A 19557-nucleotide genomic window follows, 5' to 3' on the forward strand; every position below is an offset into this window, starting at 1 on the left:
AGCTCATATTTTATTTTGATATAATCTCTGATGCTGGAAAATGAAAGACTGAGAACCTTAATGCAGCTCCTCATTTCTTTGATGATGTGGAACACATTTAATTAGGAATCAGAACCTTCCTCCCCCCAGCAGTTTTCTACACTTCCTGTCCTACCATGGCTGTGTTTTTTTTCCCTTGTGTTGTCCTCTCCCTACCTTGCACAGTGAGCTGAATTATTCCACGATCCTCCCCGTAAGAATTGATGGCGTGGCAGGAAAAGAAGCCAGAATCTTCACGCACAGTTGGCAGAATCTATAGGAGTTGGAAAAGAGGTGATGGATTGAACAGCACGCAGAGAAAATAAACCAACAGCTTGTCTGTGTGGCGCAAGAAAAATCGCACAGACTGTTCTCCTTGACAGCAATAAATAGATACTGCAGGTTACACACATGCATTTGCATAGGGAAACTTCCAAAATGCTGAGATTATCAAAGCCAGCAGCACCTGGGCTGAGGGCACAGGCTACCAGCTCGACATGTGTAGTCAGGAGCTGGAGTTCCACCTATTCCTGCAGCTTCTCCTTAGGAGCCTTGTTTCCAGTTCCTCACGAATTTGCCAAGTGTTTAACTGTTGGCTGAAATTTGCCATACAAAATGCTGCCTCCTGCTGCCTCCAAATTTTTCTGGCTATTTCTGAAAATAATTCAAGTGGCTGAAGTCTGTGTGGAGGAAACAAAGGTTCAAACACTGGTGTGAACCCTGTAGTGTTCAGCATGGTACCTCATAATAAAGTTTTGTGTGGTCTTTCTTTTCAATTTGTTGTTTAACAGCAAGGAAATTTATATATAATATTTACAACCATGATCATAATGATATTTTTCTGCAGGACCACTGCTTCATTCAAAGTACAAGAAATAAATATTTTTTTATAAACGAGCAGATATTTGAAATACTATTTCCTTCTCATTGTTCAGTGTGCTGCTCCACAAATTATTTACAGCACACTGTTCAAACTGTGCCCTGAAAACAGACATTCATTTTCTCACAGCACTTTCCTGTGAATTCACCCATTGCAGAAACACGAGTGAATTTATTTACATCAGCCCTGACACCGTGGAGAGCATTGCCACCATTTCATGTAGGGAATTAAGGAAGCAGATGCATGATAATGTTTGTGACTGCTTGACAAGTTGCCACATATTAGCTGAGCCATGGAAACTCCACGTGCTCTTTATTCCTCAGCAAAAACCAGGTGATGTGAGCACAGCTCCCAGTCACCACTGGTTAAGATAAATGGATTAATTTCCCACTTGCTGGAAGGAAATGGGAGAGTTACCATCCGAGATGTGGCAACTTGTCAAGCTGTGCTCACCTGCACATGTGGCTGAGCTTGGAGAGAGGGAAACAAAAATTTCCAGAGCCCAGTTTGAGACATGTAGGGCCTTCCTCCCCCTCCCTCAGAGTCCTGAGCAACAAGTAGCCTTTCATGTGTTCATAACAGCTTCCACTGAGCTCAGCTGCATCCAGGAGGGCTCAGTACTTCTGCAAATCAGACCCCAAGGGCTCAGTACTTCTGCAAATCAGACCCCAAGGTCTCAGTACTTCTGCAAATCAGACCCCAAGGGCTCAAGGCCAGTGTCCAGAAAACAAAGAACAAACAATTATTGGCCGCCTGTGAAAAATCTGGTCTCAAAAATCAGCTTTGCATCACGTAGTGCCATTCATTACTCAACCCTAATTCAGCCCCAGCAAAAATTCAAGTCCTGTCTCACTGAGGCAAGGGGTCCTGCAGAAAAAAATGAAAGCTGAATACACAACTAAAGATCACATCATCATGCAAAATCACTGAGCTCAAAGCTTCAGAGACAGCCTTAATCTGGCATTTTCTGCTTTTTGGGGTGTTTTATCTCTCAGAAGTGAAAGGTTTTATATGTAACACATGGATGTAGAACACCATTGCTGGACACAGCTGCTTCAGAAAACTCTCCAAGCAGGACTCCAGCCTTGCAAATAGAAGTATTGTTGTGTATCCAGGAGTTATCTTATTAAAATCAACAAGAAGAATGATGGCAGAGAGGCCTAGGGGTCAATCCTATAACTAAATATTATTTGTATCACAAAAATACTAATAGGAACAAAGTCACACATAGAATTTATTCTTCCTTGTAGAAATCAATGGAAGAAGTCCCTCGCAGAGAGCAAACCAGAATTTTACTGGATATCGTCCAACACCATTTTTGGCTGGTAAAGAAAGAAATCTTTCTTAAGAGTTACACTAAAATTTAGACAAGAACCAGACAGCTAGAGAATTAGTTCCTTGGGCCTGAAAAATATATGTTTAGAATGTGACTGAAAATGGATAATGAAGATTTTGGAGTGAGAAAAAAGAAGAAAAAATCTTTAAGATTTCATAAAAACACATGTAAAACAGCATTTTGAATCCTGAATTTATAAAGTGGTCTCTCACAAGCCCCACCAAGTGAAAGGGAGGGAGAAGAACACTTGAAAAAGGCAGAATTTTTTCTCAAAGCAGTTTAGTGATTTTGGTAAGTGTGACACACATCAGAACTTGGGGTCAGATCTTTGCCAGAGTTTATTAGCAGTTCAGTCAAACTGATCTGGGGAAGGACAGGCTAAGGGGTGAGCCACACTGCTCCTGAGACAGGGATGGAGGGTTGAGCCTGGCTCCCTCCTCTTGCTGCCTCTGGAGTGTGGGAAGAGGGAATTTTTCCTTAGGGATGGATTGCAGAAGTTTCTTTTCCCTCCTCTCCTCTTACTGCCAGCTCTCCACACCATGCACAGAGCGAGTGCTGGGGCTCTGGTGTTGTCAGGATGGCCCTGCACCTGAATCAAAACCAAACCAGGCACACCTTGACATATCTGGATGATTTGGGGGCCAATTTGTTTTCTCACCTGCAGGGTAGAAATCACCTCATCCCCAACCTCCTTGGTGGAAACCAGGTAACGGGACATTTCGGGGTTAATGATCCGGTCTTCCTTCTCCCAGCGGACTATGATGGGTTTCTCTCCATGGGCTGTGCAGCTCATCTCCTTCTTTTGGCCTTGAGTAGCCAGGGTGGTGTTTGGGTAGGAGGTTATCATAGCTGGAACTAGAAACAGACAAAACAAAGCAAAACAAGGTTGTTCCTCAGTGAGCTGAAGGGTCTGATGATACAAGGTTGGCTCTTCAATCTGTGTCTCACCCAGCTTGTCCATTTTTAACCAGATTGAGAAAAACGTGAAAAAGTATTTTATTTTCATTCCTGTGTTAAGAGAACTGATGGGCCTCAGAGGGAACTTAGCAGAAAGGAGTTGGAAGTGGACAATAGAAGGTGAGAATCCAAAGGAGGCTTGTCTTCATTTTTTTTGCAGGACAACTTGCAACATAATTCAATATTCAATATTCACAGCACATAAAGGGACTGAACTAATAAGCGTTCAGATATGTGGACAATAAAGAACTGATAAAAATGTCTGCATCTTTCTGATGGGCTGCTGTTGTACTTGCTGACTGCTACATGTTTTACCCCAGTGTGTGTGACAGTAATGATCTATCAAAATGAGGGCTCAATTAAACCAGGAGCTGCACAAAATTAAAAGAAAGGCTCTGCACCAAGGAGCTTACATGGATGTGTTGAGTGCATAGCTGAACTGTGCTGAACTGAAAGTATAATTAAACTGACAATAAACCTAGCTAGATTTGAGTTTTTATTGTACTCAGAAGGTATTTCCAGAACAGTTTGGACATACCTGTCAACTTCATTAACCATTCTTTTAAAAAGGACTTAAATTTTAATGTTGAAAAAAGTAGTCTTCTTAGAAAGAATTGTCTTAAACCTTAAGTATTTTCATGTTTTGGAATTAAAATTTTTTGCAAACAGGAAAAATAAATAAATAAAAAATGCTTGGAATGTTTTATTGCAAACCCCAAACATGGCATCTTTGAAACGGGATGATCTCTTTGGTGTCCTTTGCTGGGTGTCATCCCCACATGGTTTGTCCACCACTGAACACCACCTGGATTTCTGTCTCTGGAAAGCATCAAAGCCCACGAGTCTCTCAGTCCAGGCCCAGGAGAAGCTGGAAAGCCCTGGACAGCACACAGATCTGTTCTTTCTGAATGAATCTGTCTACACCTCTAAAGCATATGAGGCATCAGCAATGAACCCCCTCCCTAAGCTCCTGCCCTCCCTTGTTTTTATGCATGAATGGTTGCCTCTTTTTATCAGAACTCCTTCCATCTGAGCTTCTCTGGGTCCCTGTTTTAATCAGATGACACAGGCAGAGGATCTGATTTGAGGCCTTCCAATCTTTGCCCTTGCATAGGTTGTGTTTGTTGCCGCACAGCAGAATAAAAACCCTTATTTAAATGAATTACTTTAATTGCCAGCCTGTAATGTTAATGCTTGGTGGCATGACCTTTTCACATGCCAGAGCTGCTAATGCTTGGATATGACAATATGTCAGGATGCAGCCTTTTCTGTTCAAAGGCTTCCTGAACCAAACCAAACCGACCTGGAAATTAAAAGGGCCCGTGGAGCTTTGGGTTTGAGTTACCAACGGGATCTAATTCCAGGAGGGACTCTGAGAAAGGTCTTGTGAGAGGCAGGAGGCTCCACTTGCACTAGTAATGAAGTACATCTTATTGAACTATTTGGCTATTAGGTACTGATCAGTGTTGTCCAAGAGGAGAATTTGAAGAGGAGAAATTATGAATAATCAAAATAGAAAATGAGGATGAGTCTGACTCCATATTCCAAAGAATGGAAATAGCCTCAGTTTCATCTGGTGTGTGCCCACATACCCACAAGGTTACTTTCAGAAAGTTGTTTTTTTTGTGGCCATCTGCTTGTTCCTCCAAACCCAGAACAACCAGTGCTGTGCAAGATCAGAATGATTTAGATTGGAAAAGCCCTCCCAGCCCATGGAGTCCCAGCTGTGCCCGATGCCCACCTTGTCCCCAGCCCAGAGCCCTGAGTGCCACCTCCAGGTGACACCTCCAGGGATGGGCACTGCAAAGCTCCCTGGGCAGCCCCTGCCAAGGCCTGAAAACCCTTTCAGTGAAGAAAATTCTTCCTGAATTTTTTTTCTGAAATACATACATCCTTTTAGGCATTTTGTTAAATAGGACAACCAATTCACAAGAGTGCCAGGCTATTGAGGAGTCCACATTGCCATCATTAGCTTGTGCCACCTCCTTTCTTCCTCCTGCAATGTCCCCAGCCTCCCACATGTCCCTTCCTCTGCACTTCTCTCTCCCCTCAGCACAACAGGCTCTAACCCCTTCACCTGTCCCTTTCTTCCTGCTTCAGCCTCCTCAGGTTCTCACATGTCCCCTAACCCTTTATATTTTTCTTGTCCAGCCTCATTTCCCATCCCTGGTTAACTCAGCCAACCTCCCAAGCTACCTAGAGGGTTTCCCCCTACAGCTGCAGTCCTCCTTGCCATCGATATCTCCTCCTTGGAGTTTCCCTGGTGATGGTGAGGATGTTCTGAGCCCACACAGAAGATGAGGGGTGTGGGGTTTGTGCCTCCCCACAGAGCTCCTGTGCAGGTGAGCCTTGCTTTGCCCTGCTTCACCAGTGGGAGCACACAGAAAATGGGACAGCTGGACTTGGATTGAAACCCCACAGATATCCAGGAGCCTGTCCCAGACACTCCTGCCTCCCTTTTTTGGTCCTGCTCTGGGTGACAGTACCAAACCAAATCCCATGACGCCCTGACTTGCTTTTAAAAAACAGAGGCCACCTTGCAAAGCTCATTTTTTCCCCACAACAAACTTTCTTAATAAGAGCAGCATAAAAACATGTAAAGAAAGATGACTTTATTCCTCAGATACTGCTTTATCCCTGCTTATCCTTCCCTTCTCCTCACATAATCTTCCACACCGATTCCTTATTGCCATAGCAATGCCTCACAGCTAAATATTTCCCCTTCCTCCAAAGCTGATTTTTTACTCTTCACAATTTATCTCCAATGATCCTAGACCGTAAGCTCTTCTTTTTATCTTCCTCTATGTCAAAAGATTTCTGGTAACAAAGCCACATTCCCAAGGATATTTTAGGCAATGTATTTCTTCATCCTCCAACTATCTTTAATCAAATTACTGATGCAAATAACTGAGATAAATATGCTGGTTCTTTACTGACAAAATAATCTAGAAAACTGTAAATAAGCAAGCTAAATCTGCACTACATATGCATGAGATATTCTCTTAGGAAATCTTAAAAATAAGTGAAAGCATTTAGAAATGCATTTAGATTATTCAGATGCCATATTAAGTGTGTCTGTGCCTTATCTCCCTTCAAACGTGCATTATATACAGAAACATAATTATATTTATATATATACATTTAGATCAGAGAATTTTGGAAGGGAAGGGCATGTTGCTGTGCAGGTTCAAGGAATGGATATTGCCATATTCCACAATTTTGGAGTAGTTTCACCATGGGACAAATTAATCCAGTTCTGTTTTCTTTAGGGTTCTCCATGCCTTTTTCTGAAGCTGTGTGGTGCTGGGCACAGTTAGAGATCTATTGGTCAAAACTGGACAAAACAGAAGCTACAATTTATAAATCATAGCAATTTCCATTTTCAAGGTATGCATGTATCTGCCAGCAGCATTAATTCTGGAGTTTGTCCGTTTAGAGTTGGGCTTTCTTTTGGAAAGCTGATTTATTTGCTGCTTTTTATATGTCAACCCATTGTTTTCCCCTTTCTTCATGGCAACCCAGCAAGAAATTTTTTTTTAAAAATCTATTATTATTATTATTATTATTATTATTATTATTATTATTATTATTATTATTATTATTATTATTATTATTATTATTATATTATATTATCATTATTATCATTATTAACAACAACAATAATAAAAATAATAATAATAATTTTTATTATAACACTAAATATTATTGCTATACTAATTCATATCAAAATATTAGATTATACAATTGTATTAATTAGCAATTATATTGCTTGTTAAGATAATGATTGCTTTATAGTATTAACTTTATCGTTAAAATCAAAGTGCAAAATTCTGTAGTCAGGATTATATTTAAGAATTGCAAAAGTTGCTCAGACAAAAGAAGAACTTTTTGTCCTACTCTTGAAGAAAACTGAATCTGGGCCTTTCCTAAGATTCAGTAAAAATTACCTAATCTGACTTATTTTTCTCTGCTACTGCTGAATGTTTCATTAGGAACTGAGTACAAATAAAAAAGGAAAATATTTAATTACCTTGATAAAGACCATTATCCAGAATAACAAGACTGTAGGAAGTTGAGTAAAGTCTTTGAAGGGTATCAGAAACTGCTGAATCCTTTTAGAATAAATCTTTATGAATTAATAGAAAACAAAAATTCACATCAATTTTAAAATAATGTAGAGAGCTGGGATGAAGGGAGATATTTTTTTCTCTCTTTCAGCTCATAGATGGGAATAGCCACACTGGAAAAAGCAAATTAAAATTCTCCCTGCCTTTCAGTTTGTAGTTAAACACTAAATATCCATGTACCATTCAAAAATGATTGTAAGACTGATTAGAGTACTCAGTATTTTTAAGAATTATGGTCCTTTCTAAGCCAAAACCATTCTGAGATCCTGGGATTCTCCTGGTCTGAAGACCTCTGTCCTGGCAGAGTGTTCTCATATTTTGGCTCCATCACTGGATCATGCTCAAACTGGCCAGCTTGGGGAAATATCTGTAACCATGAGACACTCATCTTGCAAACATTGAAAAAAATACTGAAAAAATGAATTGAAATTTGAGTTTAACATTTAAGCCAAATTCAGGTGTTCTTTCATTCTGGTCAGCCACAGTGAGTGCAGTCTTCTCTCCATGAAAAATGGGATTTTCCTACCTCAGAAATTCCCTTTTCCTCCATCCACTTTTGCTCAGGCAGAGAAAGCCCACACAAATATATTACTTATATTTAAGGGAGCCTAGCTGTCACACTTGCATTTGTTGATACATATATTTGTTAATTTATTTTCACATTTAGTAGACTTTCAGGAGTCAGCAAGAGCTTTCCTGAAATTCTTAACTTCAATATTTCCTTTCTGATAAGAGACCTTTGGGTTTATTTAAATAACTACTCTCTGAAATTCAAATGGTGAAGAAAAGAGAATTTAAAATCACTGGGATTTCCCAAACACTTCAATTTAAACTCATAGCTGTTTGGTAAAAGTCAAGACTGTTCAGCAGGTGGAAATCATGGTCTTAATCCTCATCTTCAGGAGATGTTCAAGATTAGGAAACAAATTCCATGTCTCAGAGGGTCAAAGAAATATGTAAACACAAAAAAAAGCATCCCATTTTTATCTATACAAATTATTATATATAATAATAATGGGCATATAATTAATGACAACTTCTTTCTACCAGTATTCACTAATTTTGAAAATTAACCTCACATTTGGGACCTGCTTGTGCTTGTTTATTGTGAGAACCTCCTCAGAGAGAGGTTTTCTTAGGATAAATATTAAAAAAAAAAACTTGATTTGAATTATTCAGTCATTTCATGAAGGTGATTTTAAAATAGAATATTTTATTATGTTGCTTGGAATCAGTAAAGAGTTTGCTGCCCAAGCAATGCAACTCTTAGAAACCATTCTGGGTGAATTGTGCCAGTACATGAATTCAAATTTAAAAAACCAGTGTTTTGAAATTAATAGCCATTGATGTTTCAGATTAGAAAAAATAATTTCAAACATGTAAACCTGAGAAATTCGAGGAGAGAATTAAAGGTTTGATGAATTCACATGACAGACTGAATTATTTACTCAGCTTTAGTTTAAGGAGTCTGTAGGGTGTAGGAGATGTACTCCAAAAATTTGTTAATAAATATATTCCTGAAAATATTTTTAAAATAAAACTGAACAAAGCAAATTACCTTCTACCCCTAACCTGCCCTAAAGGAAGACCAGGGGCTTTTTTATACAAATGAATTGCTGGACAAAAGGAAAGAGATTCATTAGCAGTTCTATTAGCAAAATCATTTTCTGCCAGTAAAGTATAAAAACCAGCACTGCTGTGTAAAAAAAGAGAAATTAAACACAGGCATGGCAGGTCCTGTCCCAGCTTCATCAGTTTGCATTACAAATCCCATCTCAAACCAAGGCACTCAGTGCTTTGTAAAAACTGAATTACTAGGACACCCATACAAAGTAATCTTTGGGGAAAAAAAAATCTAAAAATAAATAAATACTGAGTGGGAATGAATATGGATTCTGTACATCTTAAAATAGCATTTCAGCCAACTATTCCCCTGGTAGAAAGGAAGTTACTATGTTTATAAATACTATTCCAACATGTGTTTCCAAGCTGGAGCAGGCCTGGTTTGATGCTGAGCTCGAATAAAATGATGATGATGATGATATCCTGAGTCCTTGGCAGCTCCAGCAGCGCCTCCTGATCTGATTGAATGTGTCAGGGCAAAGGCTGTGAACATTTAGGGTTCATATCTTATTCACTCACAAGTGGTTTCAGGTCACATTAGAGGAAGAGAAGTTGATTTATTTTGCATGACAACTATGAATTTTAACCAAAAGACACATTAATAAAATAAAAAAAAAGGGCTTTTCCCTCAAATCACAAAGGCAATTCTTTCCTCTTCCTGAGGTCTTTCCTTGCATGAGTTCTGTGTTTGTACAGTGCAAACTGATGATACACAGGAGACCAGAAGCTGCTGCTATTTCTTGCTCCTTCCTTTGACTTTGACATGGTTCTGAAATGAATGTGACTTTCTCTTGCTTTTCCATGCAGCTTCTATTCCCAGAAAATATAAAAATATATTTATTTAATTATATATTAAATATAATATAATATAATATAATAAATAAAAATTATTTATTAATTCAAAATATATTTATTTTAATTTTATCTGGTTTATCCAGCTGCACTTCCCAGTAAGCAAGGGGAAGGGAATGGGGGATGATAAGCTGACAGCTTTGTCCCCTGAAGTCACCTGTGGTAAAAGCCTGTGGAAATTAGTTACAAACTGTGGGAACTCACACCAGGCCCTGGGTAATCAGTCTCATCCAAGCTTGGCTAATTGTCAAAACAAAAATTAGTGAGCAAAAAAACAATATATTACCATGTATGTAATTTTGATTCTAAAGATTTAGACAAAGATCATCTTCCCTCAGAAGAAATTTATGGACAGTATTAGTTTTACCAGCATTGTTGGGAAGTGTGGATGCCTAAAAATTAGCACCAGAAACACGTCTCCATTAATTACAAATTCCTTGGGCCACTTTCTATTCCAAATCAATTATGATCTTTCATCAGCCTGTTATAAAAGCCAGGCTGGAAAGAGCAGGAATGTTAAATAGTTAAAACTAGCAACACATAATTTTAGATAACTTCTCCAATGCTTTGATCTTAAATTGAATTCACTCTGCCATCAAGATGGCATCAAGTTTTAATGTGAAATGAGAGGGTTACAGCTATCATAATTGTAAAGCACAGCACTCTAATTTTTGGTGTCTTACCGAATGCAAATCAGCTAAAAACAGAGACTGTGGAATCCCACGGGAGAGTGAGGTTTTTTGTTTGTTTTGCTTTTTTTTTAACAAGTTTTTATGCTTTAAATATTCTATTTGTCTCCTTTCATTAAAATCACCAGAACAGTTTATAAGTTTAAATGGAAAAACAAACAAACAAAACAAAAAAGCAGAAAGTCACTGGAAAGCAGAAGCTTTAATCAGGCTTTATTTTATGACCCAGCAGCTCCTGTAAGTCTATTATATTTGGGAGGCTGTGAAGTGACATGTGTAAATGTCCCTCCCTGGGGAAGAGAAGCAAACACTAATTGGGGTATTGACAGGTTTAAATGAAGCAGAAACACACGAAGAAGAAACTCTGGCTCCAACAAAAATGAGGATTGGGGAGCGGGGCATGCTGGGACATTAATGGTTTTCATTCACTGCTCACTCATGCAAGTAAATATTCTTTTAAGCACGGTGACCTGGGTCTATAACAGCTCAGTTCTGAGCTAAAAAGCCATGAAATACTATCTGCTGATGTATAAGAAAGAGGGCTTTGGTAGAACCAGTCTCCTCTAGCTGTTCAAAGGGAATTATAATTTTATTTTCTACATAGTTGCGGATAGACCAAGATCATCTGATGCTGTGATGGCAGGAACATCACATCAAATGTATTTAAATCAGCAAGACACAACTCTCTCTACATTTATCAGCCATTCTCTATGTGAGTTTATTAGCATAACTGAGATTAATATATATATATATATATATATATATTCTGCATATTTACACTGACAGAGTGGTGTTGTTGCATTGGGTGAATATTTTAAAGCATTCACCTGGACACAGGGGTCAAGCATGGTCATAAAACCCATCAGTGCCTCACCATAACTGGTCTTCAGGTGGCTGAAAATTAAAGACTATTTCTGTAGTGGACATTGAGGGGACAAAAAGAGGCATTCCAGAGGGTCACTGATCTTAAAGATGACAAACACCTTCTTGTTGATGATAGAAGAACCTCAGAGTGAGCTGAGCAGACTTTTGCAACCATCCTTCAGAAGTCCAGCTTAAAGTCAAGGTAATCAAGTGAAAAGGTCTGATCTCAAACTCCAAATTCTCTTAACTAAGGAGATTCAGAATGTTAATAAATGCTACAAACCCAGGAAAGACAGGAAAGGAGATTAGATGAGGGAGAATAAGATCCTAATAAAAAGCTCTGAATATATTTATTTTAATTTTAGCTGGTTTATTCAGTAAAAATTCTCCCTCCTTTTAGAGAGACCATGTGGGAATAGTTTGGGAATAGTCTGATCACCTTGGTCTGCTTGTTTCTGCAAAACCAAAACCTTAATTCTTGATCTATTTTTTCTTTTCCTCTATATAGTCTGGTTTCTACTTTTACTGCTCAGCACACCACGAGTTTCTAGAGGGGAAGCAAATCTCAATAAAAGCAGAAAATTTCAAGAGGAGTGGGGAACCATCCTCAAGGCTGCAGAGCCTAGGAAAAGCTGATGGGTAACGGGTGTGTTTAACCATTTTTCAATACCTGTCTCATGGAAAGAGGGAATTACTAGCAAAGGGAAACAAAGAGGGCTTAGAGAAGCACAATATTAATAAACTAAAGATATTAAAGGTAATACTTTTTGAGACACAATCACCCATAAATTAGAAGCAGCTCTTACTGCAAAAAATAAAAAAAATCAGAAAGGGCAAGTCTCACTTTTATGAAATCTAAAATTAGGAACCTTCCTTAGGAATTTGTTGTGATTTTTACATTCTTTGTTGTTGTGCCATTGCAGTGTTTTATGAAATCTGAATTCTAGGCCTTATGTGCTGAGTATTTTGGGATTGTTTCACTGAATTGTTAACACTTGCAGACAAAAGCAGTGGCTGATAATTTGGCTCCAGAGCCCAAACGTCTGAGGCCAGAGGAAGAGGACCCTAATTTGAACCTGGATTATAGTTATTTTATCTCATTCAGAGCTGCCAATGTGCTCATCCAGCTGTGAGCCAGAGAACAGCTGAAAAGGAGTTTTAAAGCTAAATTTTACAGTGCTGATGTTGACAGTACTTTGCTGCACAGGAGATTTATCACCTCTATAACTTAGGTCAAGATGTTTTTGTGCCTGCACATGCACAGGCACATGTGTGTGAGTGAGTAAAAAAAAAAAAACAGGAAAAAAACCACTAAATAGTTTACACAAAGGCAAACAAGGAGAATTATTTTATTACCTGGGGAAAAAAAAAAAATAAAAAGGACAAAGCAACCCTCATTGTCTCCTTCCCTTGACTTTCAGCTGCCCCACACATCCCTCTTTTCAATATGCTCTTAAAAAACAAATGTTTCTGTTTCTCTGGAGACCATTTTTACCCCTCAGCCAAGGGGAGGCACCATAAATACTCGTGTTTGAGGCAGGAGTAAATTATAGCCATCCATCTCCTGGACAGAGTGTGGCACAGGGCTGGGGGTCACTTTCCTCCACGGTCCCTTCCCACGTTACAAGGAGTTCAAAGGACTTGGTTTATAATTCTTTTTCCCCCCTTAAATTGTGTTTTAAGGGAATAGGAACTCCCATTCTTCCATGTGCCCAAAAGCAGAGGCCAAAATGGCACTGCTGATAATGTAACCACCAGAAATGGAAGAAGAAAGTCGTGTTTCCAAGCAAGGTTTGACATATTGTAGATGACAAATGCTGAGTGTGATAAATGAAGCTGCTGGTTACAAGGGCAGTATGAAAATGCATCTCTGATTTTTTTGTTTTTATCACATTGTCAAGTGGTTCTTTATTAATCAGATTCTTGAAACACACAAACACAAAATCTGTGCTTAGATCTAAGCTTTGTACCTCAATTATTAAATTATCTTCATTTGGCCTTAGGAAATCCAGGAGGTTTAAGGGCTGATTTGGTCATTCTGGGTTTTGTTTTTTGAGCGTTTTAAATTGTATTTCATTATAAAAAGAATAATGACAAGGGTATAGTGTGAGTTTATACACTGTATAACAGCCTTAATAGTCACATCCCCAGGGGGATTTTATGTTCAAATTTTATTGCTTTTTTTATGTTACATTTTAGGGTTTCTTATAAGTTGGTAGAAAGGTTTTTAGAACCAATCCTGTTGAGGCTTTGAACTGTAAGTTATTTTATTTTTAGAGAACAGCTAATTTCTTTAACCCAAAACTTTTTTATGAGAATGTGGTCTCTTTGACAAAAGGTGTTTCTGAAAAGGCTTTATTAGCTCAGCATTCAAAAATCAAGCCAACATGCTCAAAACATCTTCAAAATGCAAATTCTGGCAGAAAAAGAAAAAAGAAAAAGCTATGAAAATTGACGAGAATTCTCAAAACTGAGTCTTTTTTTCAGCCAAATAATACTGGCAAAACCATCCAAATTCAAGCAAGCTGAAATCACTCTAAGGGACACAGATTTCCTGGTGGTCACCTGTGAATACATTCCCAAATTTTAATTCTATGAGGAACTGAAGGAATAGTTTTGACAAATGAAATACAAAACAGAAGGCTGTGGTGTTACTGAAGCAAAGGTAGAAACTTCCTTATTCATCATGAAGCAAAGTTTTCACTAGTTTATAGTTATCTTCTAATTAGGTTCTTATTTAATGAATTTCACCATGGATGAATTCTTGTGTTTTTTGCTAAAAAGGGAGTGCAGGAGTGATGGGCAGGATGGTCTCGTGTTGTACATCCACGCTGCTCCTCCTCTGCAAACAACTCCTCTAACCAACCCCTTTTCTCGAGCTGTAGTGAAAAATTGATCATATTACCCAAGATTTGGGAAAAAATCATCCTGAGATTCAATCTTGAGAAGCTCCTGCGTTTCTGCTCTCTCCTGACTGATGGAAAATCTGTCTGTTCTTTGGAATTTAGCATGAAAAATCCCTCGTTGTTGAAGTGCTACACCTTTGTCCCACAGAGTTTCACTGGGAATTCACAGTGGAAAAATGCTGGAAAATGATGTGACTTTTAAACTTTCCTTACCAGTAAGATAAATTGAAGTAATAACACTATCAGCAGGATGCCAAACTAATAACTGGATATGAATGTTCTAAAAAGGAAGATGCTGCCACTGTCAAAGCAGCTGCAGCTACAACTCCAAACTGGGACAAACCCAGTGGATTCCCAGCATTTCAACCACTTGTGCAAAGAAAAGGGTGAAAAAAGCAGATTGTTTCTCCAGCCCAATTTGTTTTCTTTTCCTTCTTTTCCCTCCAATAAAAGGGTCACTGATAACATTGAGCAACTTCACTCCTGATGATGAATCAGGTTTTACTCTCTCAATTCCTAGGAAGGAAAATGGGGGACTGCTCAACTAGGCTGCTCTGTCTGAGTTTCCAGATGCAACAATTATCTAAAAGAGGTTGTTCCATCTCCCTTTGGTATGGAATCCTGCAATTTGTATTACAGAACTCTGTTTTCAGGAGTAACTACTGAGACTCTACTGCATCACAATCATCTAGGTTGGAAAAGACCTCCAATCAAATCTCTCATCTACTGGTTGCCTTATGAAGCATGTAAAAAAGTTAAAAAAAAAATAAATAATATATATATATAACAATAAGATGTCTCCTCTGGATTAATTTATATGGATTTTAAGAAAAGAAGATTTAAATGGCAAATTCAAGCATCCAAAATTTGAGCATCTTGAGACATCTCCAGTGAGACTTTTGTGATCATGTTTGATGAGATATTGTTTAATTACACAAATGTTTCCCCACAGGAGAAGTTCTTTAGTGGAGGGACTACACAGTGCTCAGGGTTATGAAGTTGGTGAATGATGCTACTTCTATTTTTGCCTTATTTTTGATGATGCACTGGCCTAGAAAATAGTAAATGAAAGGAAAAGAAGTCCTTTCGCTAGTCCTTGCTGAATGCAACTGTGGATATTCTCATTTTACGCTTTTTCTGTGTCAAAATTAAGGATTTCTAGACTGTTACCTCCCACCTTCTTTGACAGATGTTGTGTTCCTTCACTTATTTTTAAGTGTTTAAGTGGCTTTGCAGAGTTGCTGAACATCCCTGAATGCTATTGAAGTCTTCCTAAAAAAATGCCCTGATTGTCTCCACAGTAAATCATTCCTCAGATAATATGTGGGGTATGTTTGCTGTCTTTTGAGGTAATTTCATTTATTTAAACTCATACTTCACAAAGATTTTCCAAGGATAACTTGGAAGCATCTTAAAAGTGTGTAGTTCCTGAAATGCTCCTGTATTTATGCTCTGTACTTGACTCAGTTGCTCTGTATGAGCAGCATCAACAGAGTGCCCAGAATTGATCTTAAAAAGAACAGCTTGTTAAGAAGCTGAGCTCTGGTGAACTGTAAAAAAAGTTTTATATATATATATATATATATAAATGCAACCAAATCTGCAGCACTGAAGAAAGGAAAAGCCTTCTCAGCCCTCTGTCAGTTAAATACATTTTTAATACTGCTGCTAACAAATAATAATCCTTTGATTTTCTGTCCTGAAGATTGCAAAGTTGCTGGCAGCTCCAGTAACTCTTCCAATTTCTATTGCCAGCTCTTCCAGTCTCTCATAAATCTCACTGGTCTCTTCCACCTCTGCCTCCAGGCTCTTCCTTGCCTCAGATTTTGCCAGAATAAATTCTGGTAATGTCAGGAGGCATCTCCCCCTCCTACCTGAGAAAGCCCCTGTTGTGGTGTTTAATTGGTTGGTGTTCTTTGCAGGAAAGGGAATTTAAGACAAAGAGGTGAAAAAAGGGTCACTGGTAATTTATTGTGTGTAGCAGGGCTGAGCGAGCTGGTAACTGCAACACTGTAAACCTGAATAATGAGTTGTGTAGGGAGCATTGGAAGGTTTGGAACTCCAGGTGAAAAAAGAGAGGCATCTGAATCCTTATTTAATCTTACTGAATCCTCTCTGGAAATGTAAAACCGAGTCACCTGTCAAGAATTCCCATGTCATTATTACTGGTAAGGAAAGATATAATTCAAAAGCAGCCTCTGAGATGATTTTCTCTTTCTCCTTTGGGGTCACTTAGAACCACAAAGTCCAAACATGTAAACTAAGATGTTACTTTACAGACTTTCACCTTTAAATTTTTTAAAATATTTGCATGCCAGCTCTCTTGGTCTTGCTGCAGGGAGACTGATTGGCTCATGTGAACCTTTCATATAAAGGAACAGCAGCATCAGGAGCACACAGGGTTTGAAATTATCATTGAATTATAGAATGGTTTGGGCTGGAAGGGACCTTAAAGATCATCTCATTCCCAGCTTATGCTGTGGCAGGGACACGTCCCACTGTCCCAGGCTGCTCCAAGCCCTGTCCAAACCTGGCCTTGGGCACTGCCAGGGATCCAGGGGCAGCCACAAAATCTCTGGGCAACCTGTGCCAGTGATTCACCACCATCACAGGGAAGATTTTCTACCTAAGATCTAATCTAACTCTGCCCTCTGGCAGTTTGAAGCCATTCCCTGGCTCCTGGCAATTCCTGCAGCCCTTGGCAATTGTCTCTCTCCAGCTTTCCTGGGGCTCCTTCAGGCCCTGCAAGGCCACCCTGAGCTCAGCCCAAAGCTTCTCCTGGCCAGGCTGAACAATGGCAGCTGTGCCAGCCTTTCCTGCCAGCAGAGCTGCTCCATCCCTCTGCTCATCCTGGAGCCTCCTCTGGGCTCTCTCCAGCAGCTCCAGCTGCTCCCTGGGCTGAGAATTCCAGAGCTGGACCCAGCTCTGCAGGTGGGGTCTCACCTGAGCAGGGCACAGGGACAAACTCTTGATGGAGGAGAAAAGTTTGGGTATCTCCCTTTGTCTGCCTTGCTGCTGATGGCTAATTACTAAATTGCTAATTGCTGCATGACTAAAGCAGTATTATTGTTACCATCAGAGCATCTGGAAACTGAGTCTTGTGGGTTACCCAAAGCACAGCTCTGGAGGTGAAGGTGTTGATGGGTCTTTGAGGGAGATGTTTGCCAGCAGCTCCCACATAACCCTACAGAGGAGACAGCCCTGGAGGAGGAAAACTTCTGGCATCTGTGTTAGAAGCAGCCTTTGCTGTCCTGGGGAGAACTGTTCCACCTTTCTGTGCCTGCAGAACTCCGTGGCTCTGGGCAATGATTTTGCACAGCTTCCTTCCAGCAGGAGAATAATTATGTTTTGCAGTTCGGTGGTGAAAGAAAAACAGGAAAACAAAAAATATATTGCCCAATAAATCACCACTTGAGTTGAGGAGGAAAATCCACAGAGTTCAGGAGGAAAACTGCAGAAGATGGTAACGCTGCCAAAATCCATGGATGGCAAAAAGAGGGAGTTCAGTCCTGAACTCTGACTTAGCTCTGCTATTCTGTCTGAAGCAAAACCCACAGGCTGCCCAGGGGCTTGAAATTTTTGCTGCATCATGGAAAGGATGAAAATGAGATTGCTCAAAAGAGGCCTTGGGATTGAAATTCTGTTCCCACAGAGGCCTTGAGGAACTTTGGCCCTGACTTTAACTTGAGCAGGATTTAATTTGCTAAAATAAGAGTTAGACTGGCAAGTTTCTTACAGTCTTAATACCAAATCCTCACACAATCTGAAAGGGAGGTGCTAAAGAAGAAGTAAACTGTAAGATATTAAAAGGAGTAATTTCTTTCTGTCTATTTTTGATAAATAAGAGAAAATAAAATCTCCCAAGGTGCTTAATATCGCCTATTACTGTGCATATCCTGAATTCATGACTAATGCACTTTAATTCAGTCACAGGATATGCTTTAAACAGTTCAGTGCTGCATTATGTGCTGCACTTGAGATGTTCAAGATATTAATTATTTGTTCTCTTCAGTATCCCTCAAGAGCTAATGAAAAATTCTGTCGTGGTGGTATTTTTTATGATACACATAGCTGTGACACATGATAATTTCACAATCATTTTGAAACACCATGTGGTTTCTTTTGACATTTTGTGACAGGCTGTGTTATCAAGCACAATTGTTTGCACAGGAAACAACTGTAGCACGTGGTCCTTGGGACATTATGTTATCTCCTGATAATGATGTCATTAACATGTGTATACTATAATTAATGACTACAAGAGCGATTCATTTGAGTAAGGCTTATGAATCCATTTCATCTAAAAAGGGAAAGAAAACCTATAATCATTTGGGCTCAGATCCTGAAAGCTACTTACTTGCAACCTGCTGCAGCTACGCTGGGTGACCCGTTAATTGAGGCATATTAACCAAGAAGCATTTATTTCTCAGTTATATTACAGAAGCTTGGATTAGAATCATTATCATAATGATTGTTCTAATAGAGATCAGTGAGAGAAACAGGAACCTAGCAGTGCTCCAAACCCCTTTGTCACCCGATCTCCTACCAACGGGAGCCAGGAAACAATTACAGTTCATCAGTGTGCACAGTGGAATAATGGGGCTGGAGACGTGGAGAGCAAACCCTCTGCAGCTCAGGCTGTCCCCTCCTGCTCCTGCAGCCCCAAGACAGAAAACACTCTCCTTGCAGCCTTGTCTGCATAGAAAGCAGGCTGTCACAAAGGCAGCTCAGATAAGTGAAGCATTTTTATGTAAGAATCACAGAATCACAGAGTGGTTTTGTTGGAAGGGATCTTAAATCCCATCCAGAGCCACCCCTGCCATGGCAGGGACACCTTCCACAATCCCAGGTTGCTCCAAGCCCCAGTGTCCAGCCTGGCCTGGGACACTTCCAGGGATCCAGGGGAAGCTTCTTTGGCCACCCTGTGCCAGGGCCTCACCAACCTCACAGTAAAAAATTTTGTTCTCAAATCTAACCTGTTATTCCCCTTTTCCAGTTTGTACCCATTCCTGTCACTCCAGTTCCTGATGAATTGTCCCTCTCTGCTTTCTCGTAGATTTTTTCCATCATATTTTTGCCAATATATTTGATGGTTCAGTGTCTTGATACAAGTCCTGCCATGCTTTAGGTGTAATGTCACCACAATCTCAATTCTCACTGCATAGAGCTTCCCAAGAAAAAAAAGATATATTCAGACTGCCAAAATTTGCTTTCAAGCCTGATAATCCACTCTTTTCCCTTGAGGCTACACAAATTGCACGTAGATATTTTTGTGTTATTCGGATTTTCAGAAGGTTCTGTTGGG

At 39.4% G+C, this 19557-nt stretch overlaps 1 protein-coding gene across 1 annotated transcript in view; it reads right to left on the bottom strand.

Annotated features, from left to right (window-relative positions):
- The window catches only part of DSCAM (DS cell adhesion molecule), a 441606-nt gene that overhangs the window by 113448 nt on the left and 308601 nt on the right, over positions 1-19557 (bottom strand). Inside the window, exons 12-13 of the mRNA XM_058834121.1 lie at positions 2893-3089; positions 196-292 (exon numbers count right to left, since the gene is read on the bottom strand). Of these exons, the coding sequence (XP_058690104.1) occupies positions 196-292; positions 2893-3089 (294 nt within the window). The remainder of the gene's footprint in view (positions 1-195; positions 293-2892; positions 3090-19557) is intronic.

Source organism: Poecile atricapillus, chromosome 1, assembly GCF_030490865.1.
Source record: "Poecile atricapillus isolate bPoeAtr1 chromosome 1, bPoeAtr1.hap1, whole genome shotgun sequence".
NCBI classification, from domain to species: Eukaryota; Metazoa; Chordata; class Aves; order Passeriformes; family Paridae; genus Poecile; species Poecile atricapillus.